The sequence below is a fragment of the Siniperca chuatsi genome, linkage group LG9 (genome assembly GCF_020085105.1).
Source record: "Siniperca chuatsi isolate FFG_IHB_CAS linkage group LG9, ASM2008510v1, whole genome shotgun sequence".
In the NCBI taxonomy this organism is placed as follows: domain Eukaryota; kingdom Metazoa; phylum Chordata; class Actinopteri; order Centrarchiformes; family Sinipercidae; genus Siniperca; species Siniperca chuatsi.
Window position 1 is genome coordinate 8,316,504 of NC_058050.1, and position 25,662 is coordinate 8,342,165.

At 38.9% G+C, this 25,662-nt stretch overlaps 1 protein-coding gene across 2 annotated transcripts in view; it reads left to right on the top strand.

The window, feature by feature from the left end:
- Window positions 1-25,662, top strand: part of LOC122881791 (mannosyl-oligosaccharide 1,2-alpha-mannosidase IA) — a 188,893-nt gene that overhangs the window by 106,195 nt on the left and 57,036 nt on the right. For both annotated transcript variants that reach the window (XM_044208409.1, XM_044208408.1), the window contains exon 4: window positions 16,509-16,589. In XM_044208409.1, the coding sequence (XP_044064344.1) occupies window positions 16,509-16,589 (81 nt within the window). The remainder of the gene's footprint in view (window positions 1-16,508; window positions 16,590-25,662) is intronic.

Here is a 25,662-nt window from a genome sequence, read left to right on the forward strand (position 1 = left end):
AACAAACACAGATTTACACTTCACTTTGTCACGCGTGTGATCTGCCACAATGCGTCAGCCTCACTTCCTCATACCTTCACCGGTGGTCTCTGGGGGGTCACATTGACCAGGCTGCTACTCCATCTCCTCTGGGTCAAGACATGCGTTATTAGTGACAATTTAGGTCTGAAAATTAATCAGCCAGTTTTACAGTAATTCAAGCATACTTATCCATGCACAATTATGAATTTGACAGTTTTTTGCCAGCATGGTAAATGGGAATTATGATTGATCTGTGTAAAATAGGTTGAGACAGAGATGTGAGGCTTCGTTAACACATAAACACATCATCTCCTATACACAGAGAAGTGGTGTTTTTAAATATCAAATAACTGCAACAGCTCAGAGAGTCTGCCTTACATTTTGACAAACATTTGTGTGTCACAGTATATCATCATTTTGATACTGAACTACCTCATGTAGTTTGCACATCTACATGCCTGCCTCAGAAAAAATAACTCACTGGCTCAATATACAGATTGTCAGATGCAATGGAATGGTTCACCAAGCTTGCCAAGAGCCTAAGGAAATGTTCTGATGTCCTAATTTTATCAAAATACCACTTAAGGAAATGCATGCAGTAAAGAGCAACTATTGGGGAAATGTAGCACTAGAAGTCAATAGTATTCTTATTATTTAAACCCAAATTAGAGCAATTTTTGCTTGTTTTTAATAAAAAAAAAAGATGGGGGGGGGGTCTAGGAGGGGGATCAGTTTTACATTTTAATTGTACATTTTATATTAATATTGTTAATTTTACAGTTTTTAGATCTACTCCACAAGCCAATTTAATAATAATTAAAATATATTTTTTTTATTAATTGTATTCATATAACACAATTAATAATGTCTTTAGGTAGGGTGTTTCAACCTCTTGTCTTTGGGTCAGTGCATAGAAAGAAGAATCCCATCTGTGACATTCCCTTATTGTCCAATTTAGCATACTCGTACTAACTGATTAACCTTGTTTTTCTTCTGGAGATTTTGGTCTATTATTATGAATATTCTCACCAGATATTGGAGAAGGTGTCCCAACAGGTCAAACTACAAAAAAGTCGGTGATATCTTTTAAATTTGTAATTCATTTTCACAACTTTCTTGGTGCACACAAGAGATATAAACAACACCTGGTCAACCACAAACCCGAGTGTTGATTTTATCTTGCGCTAATCTTTTAATTCACAGCATGATTCTCACTTTTGTCCACTTGAGTGATGTAGACACGCCCTGTCAGGAAACAGGAGGAAGGGGGGATACTCCCAATGGCTGGAAGTTAGCTGAGAACTGGTTCCCAGTCGGCTGGCAGCAGAGAGGCATTCGGTTGGGAGCGGCAATTCTGAGTGGCTGCCACTGTATGTCTATTGTATAGAACAGACATGTAGAAAGGCACCCACAGTAGCATAAGGAAAAAGACAGTGGGAGAGAGGCATGCACACAGTGGGATTTTAATGCACACATTATTCTTAAATACATTAACAGTGTCACCAGATGCAGTCACACTGCAAAGCAGCCTGTTCAGGCCTGTCTGTCATCTACAGATAGTGACAGTCTGTCTATAACTTGTTAGCAGTGAAACAAGGATAGACAGGTGATTACAGCATTACACTAGTACAGATATGACTGTATTTGCAGCAGGTGTCAGTCTGTCTCCTCTTACCAGGAGGCTCAGACATCAGCCGCTGCTCATTGCGATCAGTTTAACAGAATTTGTTCTTTCTGTGGGAATGAAACCAAACACAATTGCTGAACTCTCCACTTTTATTTAGACTTCAACTAATGGGTTTACTAAGGCAGAAGCAACAGATTTTAAAACCCTGTGCCAAATGCGAAAATTACATTATTACATAATGTACAAATGCATCTTGACCATAAGACAAACAACAAGCTCCTGATGCAGATCCTGATGAGCTGCCTAAACAGACAGGCTGGCCCATTCTGGTTCTGCGACAGTTAATAAGGCAAAAGAAGTTGCAGAATGTTGGCATTATCGCAGCCAGTTTGCATTATGGGGGTTCTTGAGTCTGACTAGGACTTTAGGACTAAAATTTGTCTCTAGTATTTCTGTGTAGGTGGCATAATGTGCTAAATTGCTCTATTATAAGGATGTTCTATCAACAGTTTGGTCAGTACTGTATGGCTTTTAAGTTGTGGTCAAGTTACTTGTCCTCTGGCAGGTAATTAGACCTTTTCTCATTTAAGAGAGAGTAATGAAGAGTGATTAATGAGGACTTTAAGATTGGATTGGATTCCCTCCTGTCGCCTCCCAAATTGTATTACTCCCCTAGACCTCCCTCCTCCTCCTCTTTCAGTCACTGTTATTTTGACTCTCTCCATATCAGTTATTGTCTGATTCAGCACTTCTCTCTCATCATCAGGAAATCTACTAGATTAGGGTGTGATAAAATGACACAATGGGAACAGACACATTTTTCTCACATCTTCTGTCTTTTAGGGCTGTCATCTACTTTCTTTCATTTTCTTGTAGTTTAAATGCACACACATCAGGGTGTAAAATAAAAAATAAGAACACATAGAGTTGTGATTGGTTTATTGATGGATATGGGTTCTGCGAAGAGGAGGTGTCTAATAGGTTATAGGGTTATTTCGCAAAGGTCCAACTTCAGTATTTGTTCTCTGTTTGTGTTATGGAGGTTTTATTGGTTCTGAAGAGGAAAAATGGGTTTAAAGTAATAACAGACGGTAGAAAACATCCACTGAGGGAGGCCACAAAGCTCACATTACCTGCATTGTTACAGGTTATGGACCTTTGAGATGACTCACTCAGGGGTCCATGGAGGACTTAATTAAGCCACGTACTGTATGAAGGAGAAAAACAGGAAATAACAACACAAGGGTACAAATAATACCATCCAGACCATTATTTTTATTCCACAAAACCACAGACTCCTATTATGGGCTGCCACTCTCAAGCCTGAGGTCATTCACTCATAGATGCAAGATGCAACTGTAATTTATTTTAGCTACCGTGACTGGCAGTCACTCAACTAGGCTTATTGGTTAATCACTGTTTAACTGTGTAGAATACACAGACAAACAGATAAGATGCATTTTATTCTTTTGAGCATCGTTGTAAGAAAGTCTGTCTTGTTAGAAGTGCTAGGCATACAGATTAACAACACCTGGGACGAGATTATGTCGCTTAAGTAATTTGTACAGGTTTTTGTGCTGAAACGATGAGTCAAATAATCGATTAGTTGATTGACAGAAAATTAATTGGTAGCTACTTTAATGATCACTTAATTGTCATCTTCTAAGCAATTCCAGAAATCCACTGGTTTCTATCTGAATATGATGAATTTTTACATTTTTTGCATTTTATGGACCAAATGTTCAATTGTTCAATCAAGAAGAATATTATCAGCAGATTAATCTTTAATGAAAATAATTGTTAGTTGCTGCATTTACCTTTTTTATGGATGTTGTTTTGCTGATGTAACATGGGTTTTTGGAGCTGTACTCTCTTTCTGAAGAAGGTAATTTAATAAAAATGTTATAATTTATGGGTGAAGTATTTTCTGTTCTGTAGGCTGTAGGCTACAGTACAGGTGCACCATGGGACTCAAAAGCTTTGTTCTTGTTACATTTTCGGTAGACAAAATATAACCATGTATTTTATTTATTTGTTAGTTTGCCATGTGATATTACCCCGCAGGCTGACTTTTTGCTGTCTGTGCTGTCAACAGAACATTAAGGAATATTAATAGTATTGCAGGTAACTGTCTGCTAGTTATAGTGCTGTCACACTGAACCATCTTGTACAGAAGCTGAAGTGTGCACATCTTTGTCAGTGAAATCTCATCTACTGTGATTTTAAATTTGTTGCTGTTTATAGATTAAAGGGTCCCTCTGTGTGTTTGTTGATGGTTCCCATGAAGCTTCTTCAGCGTAACTAGCAACATGCACTGGCAATAACTCCTGATACACCACAGTGAAAATCTCCTGAGCCAAACCAGGACGGCTAAGTGACTGGATAATTAGCACAATCAGGCCTATAATTCTGCATCTCAGGTGAGACTTAAGTGAGTGTGAAGTCTCGTGGGTGTCATTGGGAGAGACTGTTTTTCTTTCATTGCGTGTGCTGCATTTTTCTACCCAAGTCGTGAGTACGGATGTTGACATATGTTAGAAAAGTGTCACTAAATAGTGCAGATTACATGAAAAAGTTTTTAGCCACACTAGCAGCATGGCGGTTGGTTGGTCCACCACTTTGGTCCGGACTGAAATATCTCAGCAACTACTGGATGGATTGCCGGGAAATTTTGTACAGATATTCGTGATCCCCAGAGGATGTATCCTAATGACTTTGGTGATCCCCAGACTTTTCTTCCAGCATGAGGTTCACATTTGTGGTTTTGAGTGAAATGTCTCAACAATTGGTGGATAGAGTGTAATGGAATTTGGCACAGACATGCATGTACTTTCCATCATCAGGCCAAAATTTTAACTTGTTCTACTACTTTTATTCATGACCAAATGCCTGCAAAGCTAATTACATCCCATTATCCTTAGCTGAATCTTGTATTTAGAGCTTATTAGCAAATGTAAGCATGCTAACATGCTAAACTAAAATGGTGAACATGGTCAACATTATACCAGCTAAACATTGGCATCATGTTAGCATTGTCATTGTGAGCATGTTAGCATGCAAATGTTAGCATTTAGCTCAAAGCACTACTGTGCCTAAGTACAGGCTCACAGAGCCACTAGCATGGCTGTAGACTCTTAGTCTTGTTTGTTTTGGGTTATTTTTTTGGTCATTTGGTGTTGTGGTCACTTGCTGTGAGCCTGACAGTGCTGAATTATGAAGAAGTCGCAGTCGGGGCTGTTTCAGTAGCAGAATGAAGCAGAATATTGTAGTATTTTCTTGAAACTACAGTGAGAGTTGTACATTGTCAGAAGCACGTATCTCCCTGCAACATCCCAGAATTAAAAAAAACAATCCCTCAAATCTCCCTGTACAACCTTGCTTGAGATGTCTGCATACAGTACAAAATGCCTGCATTAGTTTGAGGACTCAATTTCATTACATTCAAATAAACTTTGCAGTGAAAAAGCATTTAGATTGAAAATAGCTCAAATTCATTTATATCAGTGCTGTTATAATCCAGATGTAATTGTGGATGAGCGCAGATTCATTGTTGTTGCTGTTAATCTGTTCAACCTCAAAAGGATGCTGGGCCCAGAGGCCCGTTCAAAAGTTCAGATACAGTTTGCTTGGGAACTTCCACACAAGACACACTCCTTTCACAAAGGAGTGAAAGTTTGGTGAGAGTGTAGACTGCGGAGAGGAGCTTCATCAATGGAGAGAAATGTATTGGTAACTATTTCTAGCATAATTGCCAAAGAAAAAATTGTTGACTGAGTTCAACTTTGCAAATGCCTCAGGCAAATATAAAGTGCATGTGTAGGTTGTTAATCCTAAAATATTTTGAGCAACCAAACATTCAGATTTTTTTAACTTATTTTCATGATGGCAGTTTCTTTTAAACTTGGATCTTTTTTAACATTGTTGAGTCATATTCAGTGTTTGGCCATTTTCATCTGTATTTTGTATCTAGTTTTTAAATGAGCCTGTTTTTAATCAGTTGTTAATGAGTTATTTTCTAAATGTATGATTACATTTGAGGACAAGATGAAGGGACATCAGTTCATAACAAGAAGACCTGGAGCAAGGTTGTTGTTTACCTCTGCAGAGATGTTTTTTGAACCCCAATGACCCTCCGTCTGTGCTAAACGAGACCCAACTTGCTCCCAGTCATAATGGCGTCTGAGGAAAAACAGTGTCGTTTACAGTGCCAGGAGATGCTTCAATGAAGACACTGTAGTCCTGAGCTGAGGTCAAGCTGAGCTGACTTTCTGTCTTAGGATGTGGAGGGCAAAGGACATTTTGTGTGGGTGAAAGCACTTTGCTATACAAATAAACTTGCCTTGCCTTGATTCATCATTACGGATATTTACTAGCACATTTTATATCACTCATGAACTTAGTCCCTGTGGACTCTGACATGAGAGTCTTGCTACTACAATGAGGACAGGTTGAGAGCATTGTACAAGTAATTACCATTTAGAAATATTAATGAATGACTTCAAGTGTTGATGTGAAAATGCTGAGAATATTGTTTGTTTGTTCTTGAGACTGAGCTTTTTATGAAAAGCTATTGAGTTACACCATAAATACTGATAAAATATGGAACATGGACAGTAGCAGCTTGGTAGTGCTATGGTAAAGTGTACGTTTAAAACTGCTATAAGGAATATTTTATATTAACAATGGATCAAATGACTGTGTGACTTTCAGCTCATTGCATTGGTTTTATGGTCCACAAATGTACTATTTTGGTTCACTCTCACCTTTTCTAGCTGCAGCAGGCAGCTGTTTTAAGCAAAGAAGTTCTGATAAACCCACTGTACACTACCCGCACAGCACCAAACAGCAGATAGCAGAAGTTAGCTAGTGAACATATTGGAGCATTTAGCATCTAAAGAGCCAGATATTTCTCTCAAGAGTCAGAGAGCAAACCCGAAGTTTGAAGCAAGTTGCTCCATGCAGACATAGACATGGAGGGATGTGTAAAAAGGCAACTGTTTTTCTAACATGTTCGCCATATCAACTTTATAATGCGATGACATGTTAATGTTGTGTTTAGCTTGTGGCACTGCCTTGCACTGGCAAATACGGCAAGTATTTGCTGCTTCCTGCTTCTCGAATATGAGGATTTGCTGCTCGTCTATGTTTTATAACATTGTAAAGGGAATATGTTTGAGTTTTGCACTGTATGTACAACAAAACAGTCACTTTAAATACCTCACCTTGGGCTCTGGGAAATAAGTGACAGGCATTTTTCACTACTATCGACTAATAAGAAAACATTTCTAATGAAAATAATTGTTGCAGCCCTAAAATAGTTACTTAAAAACAGGACACAATAGGAACTTCCTAGATTAACCACAGGAACCCCCTGTTGAGAAAATGATCAGATTACATTTTGGAGCACCTTCCTGCACAAATCTACATTCATTTGGAAAAGCTGACTTCCTTGAAGCAACTATAAGTCAATGAAGCGCAAGTTTCATAATACCACTCAAGTTATATGAAGACAAGTATATTGAAACAGAAATGTTTATAATTGATGCATTAATTAGCTCAGTTAATGACCTCATCTACATAACTGGGCATTTAATATATTAACATGAATACAGCAGAACATTAGGCAGCTCAAGTGCCTCTTTTTTCTTGTTGGCAGATTGGGAGCAAGCAGCCTCCAGTGCCGTTGAGACAAAGTGAAGGATGTGGCTCAGTCAGCAAGGCCAAATACAGTGGGAGGTATATGATGAGAGACAGAGGTAGGCAGTTACACGCAGAGTCAGGAAGAGGGAAGATGGACTGCAGAGGGTTGAATAATAATGGCTGAGTGAGAGCGTAGCAAAGTCCCAAGAGAGACCCGAGCATTATTATAGAGGACTCGGTGGGGAGCTGCTGCATCCCCAAGGAGAAAGCAGAGGCCTGTTCACAAAATGCCGCTCTCCTGATTTTGTGTGTGTATTTGTGTGTATGGATGTATAGAGAGAGCATCAAAAGACGAAGACGAGCTCTGAAAATAGACACTTGCAGATAGACAAATATTCTGGGATGCAGAGGATGTGAGTGGAGAAGATGAAGGGATGATGGGCTCGGTTGTAATTCAGCTATAATTTATCACCCTGGCATATTTGATGAATTATTCACCAGGCTGTTAATTTATAATTGAATGAATGCAGTGGAGATGTTTATAATATGGAGTAAATTCTCCCTGTGGTGTGTCCGTGTCTATATGTTTATGTAGGGAGACGTTAGCCGCTGATCAATTACTGGATGTTGAAAGATAAGTGTTATCAAAGAAATAAAATGTAAATCATAGGCTACCTGATTTTAACCATTAGCCAATAGTTTATCTTAATGGCTCTCTTGGGCCATTTAATCAGGGTTTATTGGTCTGAGATGGGAATACTTTAGGTATTCACTGAAGAGTCTACCCCCTGTAATGGTTTGAGGGTCTGTGTTTGGTTATTTCCTGTTTTATTTTTGTAATATTTCCCTTGCCTTGTTTGCTTTGTTTGTGTTTCATGCCAGTTTGGATTGTTTGCCCGTCCCTAATTAAGTTCACCTGTGTCCCGCACCTGTGTATGTAGTCTCAGTGATTCCTTTGTTCTTTGTCTGTTCATCTCAAGTGCTATGTTGGCTTCTGCCATTTTGTTTCCTGTTGTTTGGACTATTATCTACCTGCCTGTTACCGGTGACTATCTTGCTGTCTGTCTTACCTGTTGCTGCCTGTCGGCCAACCTGTGTCCCATATAAAATCATTGACTGCACCTGTCTGCCTGTGCTGTCTGCGTTTGGATCCTTTCCTTGTTTTCTGCGTGCAGACATTCTTGACATCCCCAGCTTGTAAAGATATATCATGGGAATGTAACAAGAGTGAAGCAGTCAAGTAAAAGAAGAAGTATGATGAACTTGATGTATCGCGGCTGATAACCATTACCATCTAATGTCTGTCAGTTAAAATGCTATTTGGAAAATCAGAAACAGTCACTTAACATTTCAAATTACTGCCATGAATAAAGGATTCAGAAAAAGAGACACGACTCCCTGATGTTTTGATTGTTGCTGAAAAATTAAAAGGAGCTTCTCACTGAAGGCAACACAAGCTCCTTTAGTTTAATGATTTATTTTGTGTGTCATTAGGGTGGGTTCAAAGAACAACATTGCAAACAATGAAATGTGAACGTCAGTCTCTTGGAACATGCTAATATACTGTGATGATAGATGTCTATTGGAAAAAAAAGTCATTAATTTTATTAAATAATAACAGTTATGAGTTTCAAAGCAATCTTGAAAATGCAACTATCCATAAACAAAATGATGTAATGCGTCACCTCTCTGAAGTTTTGTAGGTCAGTCTATTTAATCTCTGATCAAACAATTTAATAATATAATGTTCTTATCACTTGCTCTTTACACCTGGGTTGATGTCACCCACCTAAATATTGTGCTGTGTGGGCTTATCATTTGTGAGGTCCCTTTTTTTAATTTTGTTTTATTGGCATGAAGTTAAGAGCTCCCTTTCCATCAGAGAAGGCTGTTTAGCGTGCTCCAGAGGTTAGCAGTCATTAACGCTCGGAGACTGCTCTCACAGCTTGGATGCTGATCAAGACCATAATTACTGTACAAAGAAAAGAAAAAAAGGAAAAGCAGCCACGGCTTTCTGCCCTGAAAGTAGCTGGGTGGAGACGGGCAGCCTTGGGAAACTCCGTTCAGCAGAGGAAGCAGCTTTGAGTGTGCGGCTTGCTAGACTGACGGAGATTAGAGTAGCGGGATCTAATTGGTCCCTTTCATGATTTCTCCATGTTAATTAGCGATGTTAAGTTAAATCACAGCCAGTAACTGTGAATCACCAGCTCTGGTAGACTCAATCATCTGCTTAATTTTTATCCTTGGCTCATCGAGTCATATTTTTCTGTCACATCAGTTTAATTTGGCTTTGAAATGTGGAAGCCAGTCGAAACCTGGATCACGACGATGCTGAGAGTCATCTGCCCAGTGACAATGATGCCTCTTTATTAGCAGTAAATCATTACATTAGTGTCTGAGCAGGACACACCACTGGGCAACAGTCTAGTCAGCTCCTTGGCACACAGCAGCACAGCCATGCCAATCAGGCTCATGTCCCAGGCAAATCTGGGCTGAGTCCGACGGCAGTCTTTGCCATGGCTGTTGAAACAGAGAAACCAGCTTCAAACACTGTCAGCAACATTGCATGGTGCTGGTGAAGCAGAACACTTACAAGGTATGACGGCAATGTACCCAATGAGTCATTACACTCATTAATTTTCTTCTCTGCCGTGGCTCCTCCTGCACAACAATTACATTATGTAGAACAATTAAAATGCACATTTGTCTTCTAGTATCATGCATATTTTAAACACTTGAAGCATTGCATTAAATGCAGTATCCAGTTGCCTGTGTAGTTTAAGACTCTTTTCATTATAGTACTTATCATTTTTTGGAAATGATAACACAGGGCGCTGTCACACCTGTAGTTCGGACTAAGGGAAAAATTATACATTGTCGCAATTTAATTCTGGTTTGGTTCGTGTTCACACTGACTTTTTACAAATGAACCAAGAGGCATAAACATGGAAGTTAAACAGACTAACAGTGACTGATTGGACAATTTTGGTGATGTCATCCTGCATCATCAGATAGCAGGTCATGCAGCACTTTCATTCTTCTAATGTGTATATGTATGTCCTCCTGTGTCACAAAGAGCTCACGAAGAAATAACTGATTATAAGCATTATTAGTATTATTAGACTGCAAATCAGCCGCATGTTATGGATAATGACAAACCGGTAGAGACAGGACAAAAAAAGAGGCATCTTGTGCAGCAATGACGGGCTATTACTGTGGGATCATTGTCACACACTCTTTAATATACTTACTGAACTGCTAAAGTACTCAGAGTAGGATCCAAGCACAGCAGACCACGGTTTTAACTGCTTTTTGACTGTCTGATTGATCAGGGGATATCCCTGCACTCATCATGGTTACCAAATGATTTACACTCATACGGATCGATTATCACTTCCTGAACAGTCCACGAACAGCAGATGAAATTATTAGTAGTTTAGTTTTTGTAATTGTGCTAAAAAAACAACTACTATTAAAAAATTGTGTGGTTGGTCCGTTTGCTTTCACACCACAAGTTAACCCTCGGCCCGGTTGTTTGGTCTGCACCAGGGTTCGATCGACAGCTTTCACACCACCCAAAACAAAGCCTGCTAACCAGGCGAATGCACCAGGGTTTGTTTAACCGAACCAAAAAGGTTAGGTGTGAAAGCACCCATAAACTATACAATGCGTGAGGGAGATATACAGTCAAATCCCTTCCTTGGCATTGGAGAGGCTTCATGTCTAATATGTTTGTGCAAGTAAGAGGTTGTTTGCATTTTAAAGCTGCAACACTGTAATGCAGATTTGTTCTTGCTGTTGAGTAACCAGAAAGTCTCTTCTTTCACCTTCTACTGCAGCAGGCTGAGAAATTAGGTAGACAGAGAAACTGGAGGCAGAGTTTCATCTTGGTGGCAGTGGTGGTGAGAGCTTCTGCATTTACTCTGACAACCTCATGTCTCGTAATTAGGTCCTCAGCTTGAGCAAGAGAGACGAGGGGAAAAAAAGAGTAAAAGCAGGTGTTATTCACTTTACCTGATTTCCTTGTCATGCTTGCAGGCAAGCAGTTATGCTTGCTGCACCATGCTTTAACATGCCTCGAGGAGAAACAGCACAGTTAAATTGAACTCTGTACAACAGCATTTAGTGTTTTAGTGGGAATGGATTACTTTCACAATTGCTTTTTGGAATAGGTGTGGCTTTAGGAATCCCTTATGATTCATACATCATTAAAAGCATCATTAAAGCATAAAACCTACAAATAATGCTCAAATTGTATTAAACTGAGATAACATCACCAATTACATTCAGAAGGAGAAATGGCCAAGCAATAGCAAACTGAATGATTTATGTCGACATTTCCCATAATTGTCTTTGATCTGCTCTACATTGATTTTTGTTTTTCATCATGAATATCACTTTGTGCTTTCAGCCAGATGAAAATATCTGTTTTACCGTAAATATTGAAAAACTTAATCACTGAAACTGAAATGAAATGATGCATTTTACTTTTTCCCCTTTTTGTCATAACTTTATTAGAATTATGGAAAGAAAATGGGATATTACGATATTCCATTTACCCAAATGAGCTGGATGTGTTTGTCCAATTAACAGCTGCACAGCCTTAATAACTTTTGGGTCTTTTTAGGCTTGTTTGTGTGTGTTTTAATGAAAAACTAAACTAAACAAAAATTACTTCTGTTCTGGACAAATTAATATGTTAAGCTGGAAAAAGCTATTAGGATCTAACCAGTTCTACAGTGAGCCTTAGTGAGAGTCAAATCCAATCTCCTGTGCAGTTATTCCTCTTCACCTTCTGTGCAGTTAAAATTAATGCAGAATTTGTATTTATTCATATGAGAACAGCCTCTCAGAGGACTTTGACATTGTTTTTAATCTTCTGTCTTGATATCTTCCTTATGATGTGATGATTGAATCGATTTATGTCAGTGTGAGTTTAAGTTCTATTGTTTAGTGCTTTTCCAGAGCCCTGGGGATTACTTTTTCTGTTTATTTAATGGAGATGCAAATCTGAATGGTTGCCCCATTTGCACTGAAACAATTTGTTAGTTGTTCCTGAAAATTACATTAAATTCAAGTAAAAAACCCTTTTTAATAGAAATTGTGCCTGCTGCCTTGTTTTACTATATATCTAAGTGCACTTTGTTGGATCTTCAAATAGTGCAGTGGTATGAATGTAAGTTTTAAACAAAGCTTCCCAAGTGATTTATTGGGCTTGTATTGGGAACTAAAAGTCTGATTAAAAAAACCTTTGTCAGCATCACTTGTCCTCCCTCACTGTACCTCCTGCCTGTCTTGCTGAGTGCCACTATCACTGGTGATAAATAGACACCCGATTCCTAATCGCTGCCATCGTAGTGCCATTACTGAATGGGCCACTCATTTCAGGGTTGGCAAGACAGCTCAGCTCGGCCTCCCTGCCAGAGGCATCGGTGCTTTGTCTCAAGAAATGTCACCAGTGTGCTGACTTCAGGGATGAAGCCAGCACCTTGGTTGTACAACAGCCCTGCTGTTATTACCTGATTTATACAGTTACCTAAGAGATGACAAGGACAATGCATGTTAAAGGAATAGTTCGTTTAGTTAGTTCATTTTGGGAAATATGCTTATTTGCTTTCTTGCCAAGTGTTAAATAAGGAGATTGATGCCACTTTCACGTCTGTACGATAAATATGAAGCTGGAGCCAGCAGTTGGTTAGGTTAGCATAAAGAACTGAAAGCCTGGCTCTATCCAAAAAACAAATTCCACCTACCAGCACCTCTAAAGCTTGCTAATTAATATGTTATATTGTTGGTTTAATCTGAACAAATGAAGTGTAAAAGCGACGGTCTTTGTTAAGCTAAACTAACCAGCTGCTGGCTGCAGCTTAATATCTACCGAACAGACATGAGAGAGGTATTGATCTTCTCATCTAACTCTCAGCAAGACCACGAATAAGCATATTTTCCAAAATGCCAAACAGTTCCTTTAAAAGAACATAATTTATCTTTAATTGTTTGTTGCTAAGTTGGTGACATATGGAGAAATCTTCGTAGTAATATTTTGCTGACAGCAACGAATATGTAGATTAAAACACAAACACATTTGATGATTATTGATGCCAAGTATTGGTTTACATTAAATATAATAATACAATATGGGATTAAGTATATAAATATTTTAAAGAGAATATATATATATGGAGATAAATGATACCACTGAACAGATGCCAGTGACTCCCCATCTCTATGCTATTCCTCAGAGTGGAGTTAAATACCCTCTCTGGCACCCAATTACAGTTTCCTTATCATCCACACTTGAGATAGCAATTTCCTTCTCAGTGGGTCTCCAAGTCATTGAGCAGTCATAGCAGTCTGCTTCAACCTTCAGCTAGCGTAAGAGGCAATAATTATGGTGACATATTGAGACAAATTAATATTTAATTTAGAAAAGAAGTAGACCAACAATACATTTAATGTTAGCAAACTAGTAACCTATTCCTCTCCTCATAAGGTTTCATAGTTGCAGCATGAAAATATTAGATATCTCACCAAATAAATAAACAGTAAATAAACATTTTTTTTTATTATTTTTGAGGTAAGTGAATGGCTCTCAGTAAATACAGGTATCTTGTGCTTGTTTTTGCCTTAGGACTATTACTATTTATGGAAAAAGGTGAGACCATTTCTACTGGAAAAAGCCTGCTCTGTAATTATATAAAATGATATAGTAGTTGTAAGAGAGAATTGTTTAGTGGAAAACCTTTAGTAGTTTTTTGTTCTTTTTGTTTATTTTCAGAAGTCATTATATACTATTTTAATGCGCAAATTGAAAATGCGCATAAAATAAGAGAATTACTGATTTTATTCACCAATTATTTCCATTTGCTTCTAATTGCCATTTCTTTCCATCATTGCTAAGCTACCAAAACACTTGCTGGTCCAGTTCTCTCAACAGTTAAGATAAATAAAGGTCCCAGCCACCAGTCATAATTTGAGAATTTACGGTATAGTTTTTTCTGTCAAATGATTATTCTGTATTAATAATAATTACTGTAATCAGTCCAAACAAATCTCAGACTTGTCTGATACAGAACGGTATTCAATTTAAAACTCTGAATGACAAAAAGAAGAGGGACAACAGATGACATTTCAAAAACATACAATAAAGGAGTGTGAATGAAATTCTACTTGAACTAGTAAACTTACTCTCCACTAATCAATATTGCCCTTCAGTTGTAGGAGACCCTCAGACAAAAGAGGAAACAAAACACTGGGGAACATTATTACATGGCTTTGACTTTCTGGTATGACTTTTTAAGACTGGCCTGGCTCTTGTTGTTGATTTCTTTTGAGAGGGAATGGGGGGGGGGTTAGAGAGACTACCTCATAAGCAGAAGTTCACCAGTCTTGTTCCGACATTGGCCATTGTGTCCATCAACAGCCAGACGACATATCACTGAATTTAAATCAAAATAACAGTCAGCTAATGTAAAATAAAACCAAAGAAAAGTGTAAAATGAGTATTTTGGTGATCTGGCCGTAAGGATGATGCTAATACACTCCTGTTTGCCGAAAACCACAATGTCCAGCTAGTAAAGGAAATAATTCAGCGTTTTTTAAAAAAAAACACAGTACACATTGTAAACCACTTCCCAAATGGGCTTTGGAAGTCGGAAATTACTGAGAGACGGACTAACACATTGTTCTAGTCCTGCTGTGAGATTTAACAGTAACAAAATTATACAATATTGCCAACCTTATCCTTTAAATAATGCAAGCATACAATGACCGTAGAATAAGAAATGTCTGAAAAAGGTTGTCATTTCCAGTAATTTGTAAAGTAAAAGTCTGTCTTGTCTGATGAGGTTGTTTCCCCCTTAAATTTAGGTTGATGTCTCTCAGTTCAAGTACACATTATGTGTTTGGTTTTGTGTGGCATTACTAACCATTACTATAATCAGTTTTTACAACACACATGGTATGCTACAGTAATACAAAAGCTGCCATCATGTGATGACATGTGATGTATCGGTTGTGACAGGATTGGCTACCAATATAAAAGCACAGTGGTTGTTGAATTCAGACAAGACGGCCATATGTCCAGAAACGCCATCAGCTGTTCACAGCCTACCTGGTTACACACCTCTGAGTTACCACCCACATCACAAATTTTGTCAAAGCAAACAAGATACAGGTGTTGCTCTTTGAATGGCTGTTTTTAATCAGCACCTTTGTAGGTGAGATTAAGGTTAGTAACCTTTCCAGACTTTTCCAGAGTAGCTATTGAGCCTTGTGTAAATCCACTGACACCTTTTTAATCAGAACAACACCATGCACAGAAATTTCTTATTAGAAAGATGTTTTTTTCTGTCCTCTCCACAGGTGTAATTAAAGGTGTAATTTATCAGTTGACAACTCTGGTTCTTGTAGAAATAAGTCGGAGATAAGATTTGATGCTTATACTCCCCCTGTATATCACAAAACTCTATGTGCACCATATTTTTCTCTGTGGTCTGCAATGAACATAATTCAAAAGTCGTTTTTTTTATAAAACTTTAAATCTAACTGCCCCTAGCCACCAAAAACACAACTTCTGTGTCGACTGAAAATCATTCAGGGTGAAAAAATACATCAGTCGCACTGATAGGTTAGGCCACAGTATTCAACAGAAAACAGCTAACTGGAAGCCAATGTCAGGCTTTTCCTGTTTTTTATCTGTTTTCTTTTAAAACCAGATGGTTTTATGACTTGTGTGTTTTATTTTGCTGCCTTTGTGAAGCACTTTGTAACATGGATTTTGAAACGTGTTCTATAAATAAAGATGATGATGATTATTATTATTATTTTATTATTATTACTACTACTTCTCATGGTGTCTCAAATGTGTTAAATCACCTGTTACATTTATAAAATCTTTAAAACAAACATTGAAATCGTCATACTGGACATGTTACATTTTGTAATCATGCCCATGTCCCACAGAGACCTGACAGCTAACAGTGTGTGATGTGAAATACAGTATTAATCTACACATCTGGACTGTATTATGCCCAAAGGGTTTCAAAGGGCAATTAATGTACCAGCTAACCAAGTTATTAAATAAGTTTACACAAAAAAAACACAACCTAAGTAAAAACAAATGTTTATGGTGACTACAGTGTATTATTATTTTCCATAAACACCAACCTTGGCTGAATGTGACATTTAACAATTTGATCTCTCTCTCTTGGTTCAACAGAACGGTGAGGCTTCACTCTTTGAGGTGAACATCCGTTACGTTGGCGGGTTGCTGTCGGCGTACTATCTGACAGGAGAGGAGGTAAGATTAATAGATGTCTGTTATCTCTCTACTCTAGTGAGATCTGCCGCTTCCTTTATCCCCAACCATCCCTGCAGTTTGAATGATGAACAGGCTGCCTCTGAGGGTGACTGTGTTTGTGTATGTCAGTGTTTCATGTCGGAGGTTTTCAAACCCAAACAATATTGTTTGCTTATACAGTATACATAAGGCTCAATGTTTTGGACTTTAATTATTTTCACTGGAAAATAACTTTTTTTGTCTTTTTTTTTTTTTAAAGAAGCATTTTGGTATTATATATTTATGTTTCCACACATCCAGAGGCTCCCTTCATTTTTCCAGCCATAGAGAGCGAGAGAGAGAGAGAGAGAGAGAGAGACATATATATAATATATAAAATTAAAAAACGTATTAAGTAACACAACATGGTGAGCTAAATTCTGTTACGTGCTCTGCTAAAGGCAGATGGAAGCTAAATATTTCACTGTTGAGAAAACTGAGAATACAATCTGCTGCTTAAATTAATTCACTTTTTGATTCTGGTTTTATGGTTTTATTTTAGTTGTGATTTGTTCCCAACTGGAACAATAAAGCGTGTTGAAATGCTCCACCGCTCTGATTCCGGTCTCTGACAGGCTTCCTCTCCATAGTACCTATAGCCGTGGCTCATTGTTATTGTAGTATTTTGAGCCATCCGCCCATGACAATGACAGATTCCTTAGAAATTATAATAATAAAAACTGGTTATCATAACATGAACCTATAGGATAGTTAAGTTATCTGGGAGAGTCCTGTGTTTCTATCTTAAGTAACATTTAGGATATTGTTTAAAGAAGAAATCTGAAATGGGTATACAGAATTGGGAAAAACACTTCTGGACCAGCAGCTCCTTCTACTTTGCAACTCTATATGTAGCTAAAAAGGAGGCAGGAGAAGAAGGTCATTTGGTTAAATTTGAGAGGCAAAGTGAATGAGAATTGCTTTTCTCTGCTTGAAGAACTACCACAGTTCTGTCCTTGAAGAAGCCGCAGTCGCTCCAGTGAAGCTGCTCGGTGTAAAGGCCTGTGGTTACGATGGACAGCTACCAGGTGTGAAGCTGTGAAACTTTATGAGTGTGAACCACAGCCTTGCCAGAAAAGAAGTATGAGTGCTCTGTAAACCTTGGCTGGATAAATAAAGGTTTAAAAATTGCCTGTGAGAACCACACAGCACAAATGGTCCAGTTCATTATCGTTGCATTGTGAAGTCACTGGAAGTCAGAATGTCACCGTAATGAGCATCTGCCTGTAGCAGCCTCATGGAGCGTACACTCACCATACACTGCAGTTGTGCTGTTTTGAATGCCACTCTATTGAAGAGGCTATAATCTGTGCAGAAGCAGCATTAATGGAGAGAGGATCCAGTGACATATGAACACTCAAGTCAGTTTAATGGACATTGATTTGCAGGCCGAGCGAGTTGAGGGGAGAGCAGCATAAAATTGTCCACCACTGCTGTATGAGGGAAATATGAATACATTGCTGGAGCAGAATATATGGTTGAATCCATTATTCCGTATTTGCGTGCCATTAATGCCATGCAGAAAATGTTCTTCGATTTTATTCACTGGTCCATGGAAATTTCCATATATGGCATCGATAATGACATTTTCTAATAGGTGTGTGTGTGCAATGTTTGAGAGTGTGCAAAGAGAGTCTATTATCCATGAAGTTTGCTCTTATCTCGCCGTGTCGAACAAGGACATAAGTGCCAACTAGTCTGGGTGAAGAAAAACCTGTAAAAAGAAAGAGACACCATACAACAGCTACCTTTTAACACCTTTACATCATTTAGCATGCCGGCTCATGTTCATGCTGACTTATTGCAAACGAACCAAGAGGAGTAAACATGAAGTCATATGAACTGACAGGAAACTCATTCATTGGATGGCTTTGGTGACTGTCATAATGCATAATCATGGGCAGGGAAATCTAATGCCAGTCCGACAGTAAGTTATTAAGGTCTCTACGACACCATATGTGCATATTTATCTTCTTTGGTGTTCACAAAGAGCTCATCAAGAAATAAATGATTATGAGCATTGTTAGTCGTGACTGGAGATTAACTTTATATGTCATAAATAGTGAGTAACAGGTAGAAAGAAGATGAAAAGAGGCTCTTTGTATTGTAATATTACAGGGATAGTTGTGTGGTTGTTACATTTTACTCACTTTTTATTGGGGAAAAGCTGAATACACAGAGTAGGACACAAGCTCAACACTTACATGCTGACGTCCATACATGTTAAAATGATTACCAAATTATCTTGCATAAATATAGGCTATACATCGCTTATTACAGATTAGGACATAGCTGCCTTAACAGTTCACAATTACAAGATGGGTTTATAGTAGTTTGAATTCCTACCAGAGTTTGATTGACAGCTTTCACACCAGCCTAAACAAACAAAACAGGCAAATGCACCAGTTTGTGTACCGAAAGCACCCTTAATCATCTTCTTTTTTTGCCCTAATTCCTTCCGCTCACCACACTGAAGACATTGTCTTTGTGATTAGTGTCTCCATCCATCTCTTTTGCTCGCTAAGTTATGTTCAGTCCTTTCCCCACATTCTTTTCTTTGATTTGGACTTTCTTCCCGTTTACAGTACACAATCTTTCTTATGAGATGGAGCACACCATTTAAGTTTCCTGACGGACATATCAATACCCTTTATCCCGGTGCAGTTATCCATCACATGGCTCACTTGTGTGCTTTCTGTGAAGGGTCCCTGAGAGTGAGATTTATAGCTACCTGATCCCCCCCTCCCCTCAATTCCTTTATTAGGGTCTTTTCCTAGGAGTCTGCTGTTCCATCCGAATGATAAAACTGACAGATTGAAGGTCTGTCACTGCTGCAGAGACTTAAATCACCAAGTGTGGGAGACTATTACAGTATTCTGGATCCAGTTTGACCAGAGGACATTGGGCAGCTGGTGCCGCTATAAATGATTGCTGGGGAGCTGGTGATGATTATGGCTCCTTGGGGGATGCAGTTTGCTGGTGAAGTGCTTGGAGCAGAACAGGAGCAACACCTGACCATTAATAACCTCCTGTTGTTTTGACCGTGTGTGTGTACTGTTTATATGTGTGTTTTCTTGGGCTCCCAGAAGGATCATGTTAGTCTTTATGGAAGCCGTCCCTGGGTTATACATCTTGTTCAAACGGGTCTGGCCGTTGCCGCCCCTGCTCCTTTTGCTGCTCTTTCATCATTCACGTCACACACTCCTGGCCAGGCCGAATGGCTCCCACAGACGTGGTAATTACAGTACTGCAGGTGTTAGATGTGTGTGTCCTTCTGTGATGAGCCTACCTGTATGGCCATTTGCCTGTACCTGCATTTGGGCTGCATTGCCAATTTCTCAATTATTTTTTGATTAATTGGTTAAATGTTATTCAGAAAACAGTTAAAAATGCTAATCAAAGTTTCCCAGACCCTGGGGTGACTCTGCCACCAGCAGTTAGTTTCAGTTGCTAGTAGCAACCACCATTGGCACAGTTCTACAGCACTTGCAGTTGAAAGGTGCATTCAGAGAGTGAGCAGTTGCCACGGCAGCAGGGCGCAACGTCGCCACCGCAGCTCCTGGCTTCCTCCAATACTAGCAGCCTGTACACCACAGGCTGCTGTCCGACAACTACAATCTCCTCATGCAACTAAAGAGAGTGTATTGTAGCTTAAAATAGAGGAAACAGATGGCAATATAATACAATTAATATATAAGTTTTGTTATTGTTGTTTATTATCCCAAACCAGATAATCAGACTTTGAAGCTGATGTTGCTCCAATACAGTTTCTCTTCATTGATCTGTCTGTTGTCTGCTGGTGAAGAGGTGTGTAGTTCAAGGAAATCAGAGACAGTAAATTACCTCCTGTATTGTTTCCTGTGCTGTAGTTTCTGTGGTTGGCAAGGTCATACAGCGAGCTGCAGCTGTAGGTTAAAAACCAATCAAACTCTGAATGCAAATAGTTGCGTGTGTTCACGAGCATGGCAGCTGCCCCCCCTCTCCTTGGAAACTGCTCGCTGTCTGAAAGCAACTCAACGCATATTGTTACATCTACCATTTTGTCAGATCTGTATTTCACTCTTCTGTTTATGTTTACCAGATGTATGACTGTTTGTTTCTTTACTGGCATAAGAGACAATGTAATTTTATTACTACTCTAGCTGCCAAGCTACCCGCTAACAGGCTAGCCAGTCACAATAGCTCTCCGGTGCTAACTGACAGTTAGCAAGCTCTTTAGCTTGTAGTTCACGTAGTTTATTTAAATGATATATTTGTACAATTCGACCCCTATCTCATAACTGTCTGCTAACCATTTCTCTTGTGTGGAGCAGTTTATGCTCTGACAGAGGAGGTTAAATAAAACTTGCTTGCCAAGTTGAACTTGACGCAAATAAATCATAGCATAGATTTACTCTCCCCACCCCCATTTGTTGTTCAATATTGTTTTCATATTTTCACATTTGCTTCCAGTATAAACTTCCACTGCTGTCTTCAATCTTTATTGGAAGTGTGTTTAGCTGTGTTTAGCTCACCTACATGCATAGTAAGGGCAGAGGGGTGACGTCTTCAAATTGCTTGTTTTGTCTGACCAACAGTTGAGAAACCCTAAATATCCAATGCAAATAATATAAAACACAGACAAGAAGCAAATCTCAAAATGTTTCTGCTTCATAAATGACTCAAACGATTAATGGATTAAAAAAATTGTCAAATATTTCTGTTAATTGACTAATTACATTATCAAATATTAAATACTAAGCATTAATGCATTTTTCCTCAAACATCTCATCTCCATACACTTCTTCTCCACAAGCTCCTGTGTGTTTATCATAGGAACATCCGTTATATTTGAATCAGTTTGTGTGCAGTTCTGTGTCTTGTGCATTGGCAAGTGTATCTTGCTTGTGCATATTCTATGTGCCCCGTTCTTCACTAGAACATGCGTGTTTGTATGTCACCTCGACCTCAATTTCTCCATCGCATGCCTACGTGCAGTCCTGTGTGTGCATGGATAGTGTTTCATTCGTCAGTCTCGATTTATATATGCATATAAATGTGTTTGGTGGTGAGACCTTGTTGTTTTATCCCGTTCCCTTAGCAAGAACAGAGAACAGTGAAGGGGGAAAAGGGTGGGGGGAGGGAATGAATTCAATCAGCCTTGTGTGAAAATTGCCCGGTGGGCTGAGCTGAAGCAGCAGGGAGAGAGGGAGGCAGCAGCCGGCAGAGGAGAAGAAAGTCGTGTGTTCATATGCTCATCAGCAAGAGTGAAAGAGGAGATGAAGACAGGGAGAGGAGGGGATCAGGAGAGGTGAGGAAGAGAGAAGATGTGTGTCCATATGCCGATCAGCAAATGTGAGAGTGCATGAGAAGATGATACAGGGAGGCAGAAGGAGTGGAGGTAAGGGGGGGAGACTGCAGGCAGAGTTAGAGAGAGAGTGAGAGAATAAAGAAAAGAAAAGGAAGATATTGGAATACTGTATTGTTCATATAATTAGTGTAATCCAGGGCTACTTTGTTAGAAGGTATCGTTGGAGATACAGTGGTTTAATGTTTTATAGCACAGACACAAACTGTTTAGGACTGTTAGACAGATAAAAACGTATATAACTATTTTTAATAAAACAGTATTTTCCTTTAGATTTAAATTTGATTTTAACTGAAAAAAAGGTTAATTGACTTAATTGACAAAATTAAGTCAATTAACCTTTTTTTCAGTAAATGCACTGGAAAGTGAAACAACCTATATTACTTATTACTTACTGCTCAGTAATAAATGTATTCATAGACACTTTTTGTTCTGCCAAAAGTTTAAAGATTAACATTCTGCTGGCTGCTCTTAACAGATTGGCTTCGTAGTAATCCTAAAGGAGAGAATCCTCCTGATTGCATTAGTTGCAGAGAAATCCTTTAGCCTCTGTATTTGTACAACGTAGCTGTAAAGATGCCACTCAACTTGCAGAATGTCGTTAAATATTTGGGGTTAAGGCCTCTTGCTGCCTCTCTATTTCCCCCACAAAAATCATGTTTCATTACTTGGCCTTTCAACCATGGTTGGCAATGTTTAATATGATTAATCTCTTGTGGGATTTTTCCATTGAACTATGCAACTGTACTTGGGCAATGGGACTGCACATTTACATGCTAGTCTGCCTGCACTAGCTGCACCACCTCCTGCTTGTTCTCTATAAAGAAATTACTTTTTGTCAAACACTCTTATAGTACAGACATGTCATCTACCAGCATGTAACATGGCAGTGAAATAGTTATTTAGCCAACAACTTGAATAATATGGGCAGCAGGGTGAGCGGGTCGTCCATTAATCGCAGGATCAATGGTTCCATCTTCGTGTCCACATGTCAAAGTGTCCTTGGGCAAGACTCTAAACCTCAAATTACTCCCAATGGTTAGGCCAGTGCCTTGCATGGTAGCTGTCGTCGGTGTGTGAATGAGAGCCAAAATTGTAAAGCACTTTGGAAGAATAAATGCTGTTCATTTAATAAGAGTGGAAGGTAAGACTGAAAATACTGGAAAAAAACTCTGGGTTTATAGCAAAATTTGTCAAAAGTTGGTGATTGGTCTTTTTATAGTGGCAGAGTTCCCAGGTACTGACTGCTGGTTGTTTGGCCAGTGACAATCCATCAGCCAAGTACACTTTAGAATAGATTTTTCTCTACATCTCCTGGAGTTTTCAACTGCAGTTCTCCTGTTGTTTAGAGGAGTAGGATCCTGCAGCAGGTGATGATAGACAGCTGTCAGTCCCCCCGAATATAACAGACAGGTGGGTGTACATGCACATGTTTTATTTATACATATAAACATCCTGAGACTGACTCCAACTCAAGAGGTATACAGAATATGTAGCAAAAGTTAGTCTGTTGTTGGGTTATTTAGGATAACAGTTATATTGTACATAAACAGGTTTCATTAAGCTGTTAAAGCAAACAGCCTGGAACAAAATAGCTTAGGAAATGACTCTAAACGTGTAAAATCACTTGGTTACTGATATCTAAAGTTAAAAAAAAACAAACATATTCCAGTAGTATACATGCATTATGTTTAGATTGTCCGGTGAGCTTGGGGAACTAATTAATTAATTAATTAGTTAATTTCTTTTAGGTCAAAAGATCAATATGGCCATGGCAAAATAAGTGGAATTGGAGAAATATGTTTTTAAAAACTCAAATGTTTCTGGGGAAGGGCCCCAAGACTCCCCATGTAATTGGTCCTCTCCCATGTGTGACGGACTATTTCTGCCCATGAAAGATGCACAGAGGCAGAGAAGAAGAAAGACAGATGGGGAGGAGAGTCAGGAGAAGAAAGCAGAGGGGCAAGTAGGCAGAAAGGGAAAGCGAGCAAGACAAAGTAAGGAGAAGAAAGAAAAATGCAAAGCCAGAGAGGGAGGCGGGGGGGGAAAAATGATAGTATTAGCATGAAGGAGCGGGAGGAGAGAGAGCAGCTGGAGAGAGAGATACTGTGGAGAGAGGGGGGTATGTTTTCCTGCTGTAGGCAGGTAAGGATTAGGAGTCATCATTACAGTCATTGGTAGCAGCCACATTATGAACCTCATTTTACTCTGCAAAATCTTGTCAAGCCAACAATAAAGGTCAAAAATACGCTTTCTACTAGACAGACTATACAGAGCTACTCATATCAAGGCATATGTTTTCTGAGAATTGAAATGCTGCTGTGATGCTTATTTCTATTCTGGGTGAATCACACAATCACATCCATGCCTATAACCGGTTGGTGGTCTTCAGTTTACCTCTTTTACACGTCTCTGGGATGAACGGTGAAGAGAAAAGGCAAGAGCCATGAATCTAACCTTTTCTACTTTGTAGCACTAGAGCTGAACACTAAAGAACTGTGACATTCCAGGTTTGTTTATTTCTCTACTAAAGTTCATAAACTTTAATTTTTGTTTATGGCCTGTGGGTCTCTTTAAAACCTGGTGGCACCATATAAATACCATATTTTTAGATGTTTCTTTGTGAGGGAGTGTGGTGGGGGAGGGGTATAGTGTTTGCACCAGTCCATGTTGTTTTCCTTCTAATTTGGGTGACCCACTTCTATTTCCAAATATGGTTTTATTTTGGGTCATAACACAGGAGCGCGCTCACACACAGACAATATAAATATCACACATCACATTGAGAAAAATGCAGTACATTTCTCTCAGAGGTGACAGTGTCTTTATTTGTCTCTATTTGGATGTTTTTCTCTCTGTCAGAGAGCATCATTAAGTCACAATGTTAAGTGCCGAGGGAAACTCAGTTGTCATGTTAGTTTGCAGTGTGTGCTGCATGCATTAACGGAGGATCAAACTTTGTTCTTCGACTGAAAGATTTGACCTTTACTCGCCTGCTTAAGATCATGCAGAGCAAATTGATATTCATATCACAGCTAATGTCGACCAGCATGTCTTAAGACTCAATCACAACCTGATACGCAGGAAGAATATAAAATGATCTGCCTCTGTACATGTGCCTGCACGTCTGTGTTTCTCTCTTTTTCTCTCTGCGTCTCATTCCTACAGTGCCTCCACAAAAATGTCCAACTCCCCAGGCATTTTCTGCAGTGATGCAGCTGAATTCAAAATGGGTTATACTGAGATTCTTTTTATAATCTATATGTCTATATTGTGATAAACGCAACATGTTTTAAAATTGTCTATAAATTTTGTGAAATTGATATGTTGAAATTTCAAATAAATATTCAACCCTCTGGTCTGCATTGTCATTATAATGCGTGGTAGGGCTTGTGTACCACTGAAGTTGCATTTCTGTTGGGCACACCCAAGCTTTTTTCGTGCCCATGCCTGTTTGAAATTTTGTGACTTGCTAGAAACTGTAAACTTGACTACAATGAGAGGCTTCAGTGCTGTTTTGATGTCGAGGATTACTAGATTACTAATTTTCAAAGATTAAACAGCGTGTGCATGAACAGCTCATGTCAAGAGCTCACAAATTGTTTGTTGAGGATATGTTGGCCAATTTGACTTCCTCATTACATGCACATGTTGTGGCGTTGTGAATTATAGTCAGCAAGCATACAA